General features: G+C 33.8%; 1 protein-coding gene and 1 pseudogene across 1 annotated transcript; both read left to right on the top strand.

Annotated features, from left to right (window-relative positions):
• The first annotated feature begins 345 nt into the window (after positions 1-345).
• LOC114182237 (TMV resistance protein N-like) lies at positions 346-4,768 on the top strand. Its single transcript, XM_028069053.1, has 6 exons — positions 346-1,002; positions 1,349-1,738; positions 2,095-2,812; positions 2,966-3,256; positions 3,355-3,882; positions 4,025-4,768. Exons 1-6 carry the CDS (start codon positions 545-547, stop codon positions 4,628-4,630), a joined length of 2,991 nt encoding a protein of 996 aa, XP_027924854.1. The 5' UTR covers positions 346-544; the 3' UTR covers positions 4,631-4,768.
• A 2,629-nt stretch (positions 4,769-7,397) lies between these two features.
• On the top strand, positions 7,398-12,003 carry LOC114182236 (annotated as a pseudogene).
• The last annotated feature ends 543 nt before the right edge of the window (positions 12,004-12,546 follow it).

The following is a 12,546-nucleotide window of genomic DNA, read 5'->3' on the forward strand; positions in this document are numbered from 1 at the left end:
AAAAAAAAAATCATAATTATAACTTTTAAATTGATTGAAAATTATTCATAAATCATGAAATAATAAACGTATAGTCATCCTTAGAATACACGGGAGTGAGAGTAAGGAGAGAAGAGACAGTGATTGAAAAAAAAAGTAAATGAAAAAAAAATTAACAATTAAGTTGAGCATACCACTAATGTAGAAATAAATTTAATATTACAGGAAATATAGTTGTGAAAAACATCACTACAAATATCCAATTAAGAAATGAAAATTAAGTGAAACAACCAACACAGTTAATTATGTGGTTTTAAGTGTATAATGTTTATAAAATGAACCACAATTCTAAGCATTGACCCAAAAGTGAAGTAAACTAGAAAGAGAGGAAAAACATTATTTTTCAAAAGTTTCACGCGTTTAATGTTCGCAAGATCACACGTTGATTATGGTTTGGTACATCCCTTTACATTACACTTTACTCTTGTAATTTCATATTTATTCGAAGTTTGATTGCATTTACAGTCCCAACACGCTTATTATTATCACTCTAAACTTTGTTCCAATGGCGACTCCAAGATTCCGATATGATGTGTTCCTCAGCTTTAGAGGGGAAGACACGCGTCATGGTTTCACTGGCAATCTCTACAAAGCTCTTTGTAACAGGGGAATTCATACTTTCATCGATGATGAGGATCTTCAGAGAGGGGAGGAAATCACACCATCACTTCGAAAGGCAATTGAAGAGTCTAGGATTGCCATAGTTGTGCTCTCTCAAAACTATGCTTCTTCCTCCTTCTGCTTGGATGAACTCGCAACCATCCTTCACTGCCACACCCAAGGACACTTGGTTTTACCGGTCTTCTATAAGGTTCAACCTTCTGATGTCAGACACCAGAGAGGTAGTTATGGAGAAGAATTAACTAAACATCAGAGAAGGTTCAAAGATAAGGAAAAGTTGCAGAAATGGAAGATGGCTCTGCGTCAAGTAGCTGATTTGTCTGGCTATCATTTCAAAGACGCGTACACCACCTTACCATAACTTTCTTGGATTAAGTTTTACTTCTCTAATGATTTAACGTTAAAATTCTTGTTAACCTTTACCGTACAAATTATTTTCTGTTCTATCCTGTCAGATTCAATTTAATGACAAACCTTTTAGTGGAAAAAGTTAGTTGAATGGTAAGAAGTAGAGATATTTATTTTTTTCAGATTTACATATGTACCGTGCGTATTAATTAGAAAGAAACATTTTGCAACTTCACAAAAACCTTCTTCTCTGTTTTTTATTTTTCTGGTTTTAAAACAAATTACAATTTTCTGATTTCATAAAAAATTTAACTTCACTAACCCTTTTTGTTTGAAATAGTGATGGATACGAATACAAGTTTATTGAGAGTGTTGTGGACCGGGTCTGCCACAAGATTAATCCTGCTCGTTTACATGTTGCGGATTACCCTGTTGGACTAGGGCCACAAGTGCTGGAACTAAAAAAGCTTCTAAACGTTGAATGTGGTGATGGATTCCACATGATAGGGATCCATGGAATGGGTGGCGTAGGAAAAACAACCCTCGCTTTAGCACTTTATAATTTGATTGCTGACTATTTTGATAGTTCTTGTTTTGTTCAAAACGTGAGAGAGAAATCAAAAAAGCATGGGCTGGAACACCTCCAAAGCATTATTCTTTCGAACCTACTTGGAGCGAAGGACATCAACTTAACAAGTGAGCATCAAGGGATTTCAATGATACAACTGTTGCAATATAATTCAAGCTCATATGTGCACACGTAAGAAGCAGAATAAAAGTCAGAGAAAATTAGTGACCTTGTTGGAAGACTTTGTCAAAAGTCTGTTGCAGGTTTTTCGGCTATTAGTTAGGAGCAATTTAAGATTCAGTTTTTAAGTTATTCTTAGCACCACTAATGTAGGATTGTTAGACGTGGTTAGTGGAGATAGTTAGCCAAGTTTTTTTTATATATAAACATTGTATTGTTCAGCATTTTAAGAAAAAGTGTGTGTGAGGAGAACAAAAATAAAGTAAGCTCTCTCTCTTTTATTATTCTGTCATCTGGTTCTATAATCTTCCTCCTCTAAATATCCAACAACAACAAAGGTTGCAACGAAAGAAGGTTCTGTTGATTCTTGATGACGTTGACAGGTGCGAGCAGTTACAGGCTCTGACGGGAAGCCCTGATTGGTTTGGTCCCGGCAGCAGAGTCATCATCACAACTAGAGATACACAACTGCTTGCATCTCATCAGGTCAAAGGAACATATGAGGTCGACACATTGGATGCAAAGGACGCTCTTCAATTGCTTACATGGAAAGCTTTCAAAACAGAACAGGTTGATCCAAGTTACATGGAGGTGTTGAATGATGTAGTAACTTATGCTTCTGGCCTTCCATTGGCTTTGGAAGTAATTGGTTCCAATCTGTTTGCAAAAAGTGTGGAACAGTGGAAATCTGCTATCAATCAATATAAAAGAATTCCTAACAATAAAATCCAAGAGATTCTTAAAGTAAGCTTCGATGCTTTAGAGGAAGAAGAGAAGTGTGTTTTTCTTGACATTGCTTGTTGCTTCGAAGGATATGAACTGACAAAGGTTGAGGTTATGCTTCGTGCTCTCTACGATGACTGCATGAAATATCATATTGGGGTGTTGGTTCAAAAATCTCTCATTAAGATTAATTACCCTGGTATAATTGTAATGCATGATTTAATTGGGGACATGGGTAAACAAATTGACCAGAGAGAATCATCGAAAAAGCCAGGAAAGGGCAGGAGATTATGGTTACCTAAAGATATAATTCAAGTTTTAATGGACAACACAGTAAGTGAGACTCATAGATGATTGGTTTTGTTTCTCAAATTGATATATTTTTCTTTTTAATCATATATCTCTTTCGTAGTTTTTCTTTTTCTAGATTATTTACAATTTCTACTGACAAAACTAGTTGATTTGTGTGGCTCTTTTCATTAACAGGGAACTAGCGAAACTGAAATCCTATGCCTGGATTTGTCTATATCTGAGAAAGAAGAAACGCTAGAATGGAATGCCAACGCCTTCAGGAGGATGAAAAACCTTAAAATACTTATCATTAGAAATGGGAAATTTTCCAAAGGTCCCAATTATTTTCCAGAAAGTTTGAGAATACTGGAATGGCATGGATACCCTTCAAATTGTTTACCTTCAAATTCTCATCCAAACAAACTTGTGACATGCAAGTTGCCTAACAGTTCTTTTACGTCATTTGGGTTCAATGGTTCATCAAAGGCAAGTTTAGAGAATAAATTCTGTCTTGTAAATTGATAAATACATTTTTAAATTATTCATATTGTTCTTATTCTTTCTTCCCATTATTTTCTTTGCAGAAGTTCAAGAATTTAACCGAATTGAACTTTGACAATTGCAAAATTTTAACACGGATACCTGACGTATCTGATCTCCCAAATCTGGAGAAACTTTCCTTTGAACGGTGTGAGAGAGTAATTGCAGTTGACGACTCAATTGGTTTTTTGAATAAACTTAAAATATTGAAAGCTCAACACTGCACGAAGCTTAGGAGATTTCCACCTCTCAACTTGCCCTCTCTTAAAGTACTTCAACTTTCACATTGTTACAGTCTTGAGAATTTTCCAGAAATATTAGGAAAGATGGGAAACATAAGGGAACCTTTTTTGTTTAAAGTTGGCATAGAAGAGTTGCCAGTTTCATTTCAACATCTTACCGGACTCCATGAGTTATACGCGGAATGTGATTTTCTTCAGTTAAATAGCAGTGTCTTGACGTCTTCGTTGACTGGTTTTTTCGCTAATGGATGCAAGGAGTGGAAATGGATAAATTCAAAAGATGGTGAAGAAGTGGGCTCAAGGGTATCTTCAACTCTACGTTCGTTTGAGGTTAAGCATTGTGACCTGAATGATGATATTTTTTCTTAAGTTCAAGCATGTTCTTAAATCAGGTTTTTGTCTTGTTTTTAATGAATTTGATTTGATAATCTATAGTTCATTTAATGAATTTTCAATGAACTGTGGCTTGCAGCAACTTCACGAGGCTGGAAAGACTGATTTTGTGCTTCCAGGAGGAAGTATTCCCGAGTGGTTGGATAAAGAAAGCTGGGGACCTTCAATTTCTTTCTGGTTTCGTAATCAATTCCCTCCCAAAGTCCTTTGTTTCTTTATTGCATCTGTACGGAATGATATCATTTATCACTTGGTTAGACCCGTGGTGTTAATCAATGGCAAAGTTCAAGGATATAAAGCTGGTTATTATATGCATGAGGTAATGGCGGAATTGGATCATATGCAGCTCTTTGATCTACATGTGTTACCGTTCTCTGAAGATCTGATGAAAATGGCTTCAGAAAAGGAGTGGAAGCATGTGGAGATTACATACCAAGGTTTGCTTATTAACTCATTCATCAAAGCAATGGGAATCCATATAGTCAAATCGGAAAGAAGGGGCATGGAGGACATTAGATATGATGATCCTAACACCACCACAAAAGTGTGGCCATGCAACTTCTCTGTAACTTTTCTTCCTTTCTTTTTTCGCTTTTTGTTTGCTCTCATTTTATTTTTGACATTGTTGATCCATTTGGATTTTGTAAATCTTTCATCACTTTGCGTTTTCAATCTCAGGTTTTAGCCTTTTTCTTAGGGTAGCATTGGTTTTTTTGTACACCCAGTTGACACTATGCGTTTATTAATGTCATTGCACAGTGAATTTTTTATTTTTTGTTTTAAAAAATCTTGTGGGCTTATGTGTTTTGAGTAGGAAAATTGTTTACAATAAAATCTCAGAAACTATAATTTGTCTTGAGTAAACTATAATTGTTCTTAATTATTGCAATGTCGTAGAAGATTCAAACAAATCAATATGTTAAAGTGGTCTAGAAATGGATTTTTCTTCTAGTGACATGACTTTTAATTTTTTGTTACCTCATTTTATATTATTTTAAAAAAATTATCTGTCAATAAAGTTTGCATTATTTAGTAGGATGGATGCTTATGACAGAAATAGAGAGTTGATAAATAATTATAGTTGAATTCAATCGATCTGAAAAAACTTTTTTGTATAAATAGTTTTCTTGCCATTGCTAACATTCAAAAAACGTTTATTTTTAAATATTTTAAAACGATTAATTATTTCATAAAATTACATCTTTTAAAATCAACTTAGTCTTGTTTTGCCGTTTAATTTTGTCTTATAATCATTGCCATAGTTTTAAATATTAAAAATTTACAAGATAAAATTATTTATTTTTATTAAAATATGTCAACTTGGGCTTACTCTTCATTATTCAGAATTGGTTCAAGGTTAAAAGTTGGTTTAATCACACGGTAGGTTCTCGTTTTCGTTACAAAATCTCAATTAGATCATCAACTTCTAAATTATCTCAATTGGGTCCTATTTTTTGAAAATTTGTTCCAATTTTGTCCTTTCTATTAGGGCATCATTGACGACGTTAACTGTGTGCTGCATGTGTCAGCTCGTGGTTTTTTTAGTTTTTTACTTTTTTTGTTACTTTTTATTTTCTTGAAAAAAAAAACAGCTGACACATATAAAATTAGAGTTTTGTCACGTGTTAGCTTGTGATTTTTTTAATTTTTTTTAATTTTTTTTAATTTTAAAATTAAAAAAAAATATGCCACGTGTCAAAATATGATTATGTCACATGTCAATTATTTATGTGAAAAATCTCGATTTGATTCCTATATTTGTTATTTTGTTTCAATCTAGTTCTAGAGAAAGATAATTTTGGTATTCTCCGACAAGAATTATTTTGTTCGGAAATTTTAATTCAAGATTTATGTTAAAGGAAAAGAATTATGGATCACTTGAATTGGATAACGCCGCCATTTAAGGATGAAGCTGCTCAACAAATTTAGATTATTTAAAGCACATTTACAACCAAAATAACTAATTACAACCGAGATAAGTTGTCTATGCAAGAGTATTATTGTGATTTTCTAAATTTATGGACAGAACGCTATGCCATTTTATATGTTGTTTTTCCTAAACTTCGTTGTTTAAGAAGTCTACGACACAGGCTCTCAGAAGTGCTTTGTTGAATAGGAGTCTTATTCCATCTTTGGGTACATGTGTTGATGAATGATAGAAAGTTCATCTAAACAAAAAGAAGAAACATGGTTTGTAGAGAACACACTAATGGCAACCTTGGACTTTTCTTCACAAGTGCTGGTGTATTATCTCTCCACTCTTAAGGCCCTCAACAATAATGCTTTCTGATGCCAATTGTTAGTAACTTATTTTATTAACATATTACAAAGGTTAGCATGAGTGCTGATTTTGTACTCATATAAAAGGACTTTATGTAGGACATGTATTGTATTTTTAATTTGTATAAAGCATAAAAAGTGTTAGAACAATAAGAGAGCAAACGAGAGAGAAGAGAAAAGTGAAAGAGAGAAATGAAATCTTGTTATTCACCGAACAAAATTACAAATAATGAGACTCAAGAGTTATTTGTAGAAGACTCACTAAAACAAATTCAAATAATAACTTGTAATTCATATGCCATTTGAATCACATTCTAGTATTTCATAAAAAAGAGTGGAAAAAGTTCCACACAAAGTTTACAAGCAATGACAAGAGGCTTTTATTAAATCTTACTTTAATTTGTCAAAGTTTGAAAAATGATTATATGTTAGCATGAACATCAGAACATGGACTCAAGCTTCAGTGGTCCTGCTATTTCTTTAACGTGTACTTGCCGTAGTCGAATTCAACATTTTTATTCAACAACTCTGTTTTCTCACCCACAAAGATGGAAATTGATTACAGAAACAACTCTGTTTAACGTGTACTTGCCGTAGTCGAAATTGCTTAGTATTATATACCCATATTTATATTCGAGATAAACTATTTTTTATTTTCTAAAATATTATTCGGTAGATTGAGTTTTAAATTGATAGAAAAGTAATTATAAACAGTGTCATAATAAATGAGTAATATTTTAATAGTACGTAAGTAAAAAGAAAAGAAAAATTAAGATTGAGAACAAAACTAAAAAACCAATAGTAAATAATAAATGTGACAAAGAAACAGTTATTCTATATATAAGTAAGAGATAGTGCGAAAAAAATATTTTAAAACCATTATGAACAAATGTGGATTAAAGAAATTCAAATTAATCAACACAAATCAATTTAAACTGAACGATTTGGATAGATAGAATTAACAGAGTGAAAATGAAGTAAAGTAACCAACTTAGTTAATTATGTGAGTTTATAGTATATTAATTATCTTTATAAGATGAACATAAGTTCAGCATTATTGTTGACTAGTGTTTGCATTGACCAAAACCGAAACACACTAGAAAGACAGCAACAGAGATATTTTCCAAAAGTTTAACGCGTTTAACATTCAACACCACTCACGCTAATTACTCTTCGCTACTTGAGTCTACTTTACGCTTTACTCTTCTAATTTCATATTTATACAAAGTTTGATTCCACTTACTGTTCCAACACGATCACCACTATCACTCTAAATTTTGTTCCAATGGCGATTCCAAGTTCCCCTGCATTCAGGTACGATGTGTTCCTCAGTTTTAGAGGGGAAGACACGCGTTATGGTTTCACCGGCAATCTCTACAAAGCTCTCCGTGACAGGGGAATTCACACTTTCATCGATGATGAGCACCTTCAGCGTGGAGATGAAATCACACCAGCACTTCTGAAAGCAATTGAAGAGTCTAGGATTGCCATCGTTGTGCTCTCTCACAACTACGCTTCTTCCTCCTTCTGCTTGGATGAACTTGCAGCCATCCTTGACTGCAAGAATAAAGGGCTACTTATTATACCGGTATTTTATAAGGTGCACCCTTCAGATCTGAGACACCAGAAAGGTAGTTATGGAGAAGCATTGACTAAGCATCAGAGAAGGTTCAAGATAAGAAGGAGAAGTTGCAAAAATGGAAGATGGCTCGAAGAAGGGTACACCACCTTACCCATCTTTTTACTTCATAATTTTTCTTGGATTTAGTTTTACTTCTTTTATTATTTAACTTTTTCTGATTTCATAACAATTTTAGTTTCACTAAACCTTTTTGTTTGAAATAGTGATGGGTACGAATACAAGTTTATTGGGAGTGTTGTGGACCAGGTCTGCCACAAGATTAATCCTGCTCGTTTACATGCGGATTACACTGTTGGATTAGGGCCACAAGTGCTTCGATTAAGGAAGCTTCTAAATGTTGAATGTGGTGATGGATTCCACATGATAGGGATCCATGGAATGGGCGGTGTAGGAAAAACAACACTAGCTTTAGCACTTTATAATTTGATTGCAGGCTGTTTTGATGGTTCTTGTTTTCTTGGAAACGTGCGAGAGAAATCAAACAAGGATGGGCCGGAACACCTCCAAAGCATTCTTCTTTCAAAAATACTTGGAGAGAAGGACATCAAGTTAGCAAGTAAGCACGAAGGAATTTCAATGATACAACGAAGGTTGCAGCGAAAGAAGGTTCTCTTGATTCTTGATGACGTTGACAAGTGCGAGCAGTTGCAGGCACTTGCTGGAAGCCCTGATTGGTTTGGTCCCGGCAGCAGAGTCGTCATCACAACTCGAGATACACAACCGCTTGCATCTCATCATGTCAAAGAAACATATGAGGTCATGACATTGAACAAAGATGATGCTTCTCGGTTGCTTACATGGAAAGCTTTCCAAACGGAACAGGTTGATGCAAGTTACGTGGAGGTCTTGAATCATGCAGTAACTTATGCTTCTGGCCTTCCATTGGCTTTGGAAGTAATAGGTTCCAACTTGGCTAAAAAAAGTGTAGAAAAATGGAAATCTGCTATCAATCAATATAAAAGAATTCCTAACAATCAAATCATAGAGATACTTAAAGTAAGCTTTGAGGGTCTGGAGAGAGAAGAGAAGAGTGTTTTTCTTGACATAGCTTGTTGCTTCAAAGGATATACATTAGGAGAGGTAGAAGATATTCTTGGAGCTATTTATGATGACTGCATGAAATATCATATTAGTGTGTTGGTTGACAAATCTCTCATAAAGATTGGTCGGTGGAGTACAGTTGAAATACACGACCTGATTGAGGAAATGGGTAGACAAATTGACCGACAAGAATCACCTGAAGGGTCAGGGAAGCGCAGGAGAATATCGTTACCTAAAGTTATAATTCAAGATTTAAAGGAGAACACAGTAAGTGAGACTCATGGATGATTGCTTTTGTTTCCCAAATTGATATATGTTTCTTTTTAATCATATATCTCTGTCCTAGTTATTTTTGTCTAGATGATTTGCAATTTCTCTGGATTTGTTACACAAAACTACTTGATATGTGTGCTTCTTTGCATTAACAGGAAACTAGCATGATTGAGATTCTATGTCTTGATATCTCAATATATAAGGAAGTAGAAACACTGGATTGGAATGGAAACGCCTTTGGAAATATGAAAAACCTTAAAGCACTTATTATTAGAAATTGCAAAATTTCTGGAGGTCCCAATTGTTTACCAGAAAGTTTGAGAGTGCTGGAATGGCATGGATACCCTTCGAATTGTTTTCCATCAAATTTTGATCCAAACAAACTTCTGATATGCAAGTTACCTGACGGTGATTTTACGTCATTTGAATTCCCTGGCTCATCAAAGGCAAGTTTATGGAATATATTCCTCATCTTGTAAATTTTTAGGCTTTTTGAGACAAATGGGGTAATTCCCTTTGTTAATAGGCAACTTTTAAAAAAAGTACAGATATGGGAAGTTGACTCGGACAACTTCACTCCTAAGAAGTCGTATTACTTGAATACGAACTAAAGTCTCTATTGCCTCCTACAACTTTAATGTTTTTTTAATTGTTCTGAAATGCCTATTGTCTCATACGACTTCTTATATTATTCTGAAGTCTTTGTAGTGATACGAACAAAATGTTTTTTTTATGACTTGTAAGTTTGTCTAATTTCCTGAATTCGTAGTGATACGACTTCTTATTGAAGTTGTACGAGTTTGATACGATTTTTTCATATTGGTAATTTGTTTAAAAGTTGTCTATTTTCGTATTTAAAAAAGGAATTACCTCATTTGTGTAAAAGAGCCAAATTTGTAAATACAGTTCTAATTTATTCATTATGTTCTTATTTCTTTTTCTCATTATTTTCTTTGCAGAAGTTCGAGAATCTGACCGAACTGAATTTTGACTACTGCGATCTTTTAGAACAGATACCTGACGTATCTCATCTCCCAAATTTGGAAAAGCTTTCTTTTAAAGAATGTGCGAGTTTAATTTCAGTAGACGACTCAGTTGGTTTCCTGACTAAACTTAAAATATTGATTGCGGAAGACTGCGTGGAGCTAAAGAGATTTCCACCTCTCAACTTGCCCTCTCTTGAAATTCTTGAACTTTCATACTGTTGTAGTCTTGAGAATTTTCCAGAAATATTAGGAAAGACGGGAAAAATAAAGAAACTTAGTTTGGATGGACTTCCCATAAAAGAGTTGCCAGTTTCATTTCAAAATCTTACTGGACTCCATGAATTATACGTTCACTGTGATTTCCTTCAGTTAAATAGCAGTGTCTTGACGCCCGCATTTACTGATTTTAGAGTTTTTGAATGCAAGGAGTGGAAATGGATAAATTCAAAAGATGGTGAAGAAGTTGTCAGGTTTTACAGAGGGGTTTCACCGAGCCCAACCCATAAGACACTGACACCACTTTCAACCCAAAACCTTAAGGCAATGGGTTTATGGGTCTTTATTCTTATATAGTGCTCTACTTTCTCATTTCTAGACTTTCGATACAGGGACCTGCACTCGTCTAAGCCGGTTTTAACCATCGGCTCTGATACCACTTGTCAGGTTTTACAGAGGGGGGTTTCACTGGGGAGAACAACACCAATGAGATCTGAGCCTAACCACATAAGATACTGACACCACTCTCAACCCAAAACCTTAAGGCAATGGGTTTATGGGTCTTTATTCTTATATAGTGCTCTACTTTCTCATTTCTGGTCAATGTGGGACTTAGACTCACACTTGGATTCCTAACAGAAGTGGGCTCAACGGTATTTTTAAATCTACGTTCATTTGGGGTTGCGTCTTGCAACATGAATGATGATATTTTTTCAGCAGGTTTCACGCAGTTGACCACAATTACGTCTTTAAACCTATCGTACACTGATATCACATTCCTTCCTGAGTGCATCGAAGAATTTCAGCACCTGGATGATCTTGATGTGAGTTATTGCAAGTATCTACAGGAAATTAGAGGGATTCCACCGAAGTTGAGAACGTTCAGGGCGATAGAATGTAGATCATTGACTTCCTCGAGTTCAAGCATGTTCTTAAATCAGGTTTTTGTCTTGTTTTTAATGAATTTGATTTGATAATATATTGTTGATTTACTGAATTGTTGATGAATTGTGACTAGCAGCAACTTCACGAGGCTAGAGAGACTGATTTTATCTTTCCAGGAGGAAGTATCCCAAGATGGTTCGATAAACAAGGTCGGGGACCTTCAATTTCTTTCTGGTTTCGTAATAAATTTCCCGCCAAAGTTGTTTGTCTTTTTATTTTGGCTTTACAGCAGCCTGAATATGCAGAAACAGTTAGCCCCAGGGTGTTGATCAATGGCCAATATCGAGGCTTTTATATTTATAGTTATTTGAAGAGAGAAGAGGGGATTGTGGAATTGGATCATGTGTACCTCTTTGATCTACGAGTGACACCTTTCCAAGATGATCTGATGGAAATGCCTTTAGAAGAAGAGTGGAAGCATGTGGAGGTTACGTATCAAGGTATGTGTGACACCTCACTCATCAAAGGAATGGGAATCCATGTAGTCAAAACGGAAAGAATGAGCATGGAGGACATTAGATATGATTATCCTTTTTAGCTTTTCTTCTTTTTTTCTTTCACTTTTATGTTAGCTCTCATTTTATTTACAACTCTCATCACAACTCTATTTGGGTTTACATTGTGAACCTCTTATACATTGATACGTGGAATTGACTTATTTAAATTTTTGAATGACATTACAAAAGTTAATCTCGTGCTACAGAAATATAGAAATATGCATGTGTGAGTAATTTTGTACTCTTAAAAATGTACTTCTTTTATATATATATATATATATATATATATATATATATATATATATATATATATATATATATATATATATATATATATATATATACACGTTTAAATATTATACGTACACGTACTTAATATATATTCTGATGGTATTTTGCTTTTACAATCTTTACCTTATTATTTTTAATAAACTTGTTTCATTTTATATTTTTTAAAATTTATTTATTAATTATATATATTATATTATATTATATTACGCAGTTATAATTATAACTTTAATACATTATTTATAAAAAGTAATTTATCATAAAATTTTAGATATTATTATACTTGAATCATTATAATATAAATTTAAAATGTTATATGTACAATTCTTTTAATTATTTTCAAAAAATTTAAATATCGTCTACATCTTTTACATTTTATATACTTAATATATTTACAACATTTTACATATTATTTAAAAAGAATTTAAACATC

This window comes from Vigna unguiculata, chromosome 4 (genome assembly GCF_004118075.2).
Source record: "Vigna unguiculata cultivar IT97K-499-35 chromosome 4, ASM411807v1, whole genome shotgun sequence".
Lineage (NCBI taxonomy): Eukaryota > Viridiplantae > Streptophyta > Magnoliopsida > Fabales > Fabaceae > Vigna > Vigna unguiculata.

What these genes read in the sequence shown, in the direction of transcription:
- LOC114182237 (XM_028069053.1), top strand. Translation starts at nt 545, where the DNA reads ATGGCGACTCCAAGATTCCGATATGATGTGTTCCTCAGCTTTAGAGGG. An exon ending in ATTTCAATGATACAACTGTT is followed by an intron (nt 1,739 to 2,094) that starts GCAATATAATTC and finishes ACAACAACAAAG; the next exon opens with GTTGCAACGAAAGAAGGTTC. An exon ending in GGTTCAATGGTTCATCAAAG is followed by an intron (nt 3,257 to 3,354) that starts GCAAGTTTAGAG and finishes TTTTCTTTGCAG; the next exon opens with AAGTTCAAGAATTTAACCGA.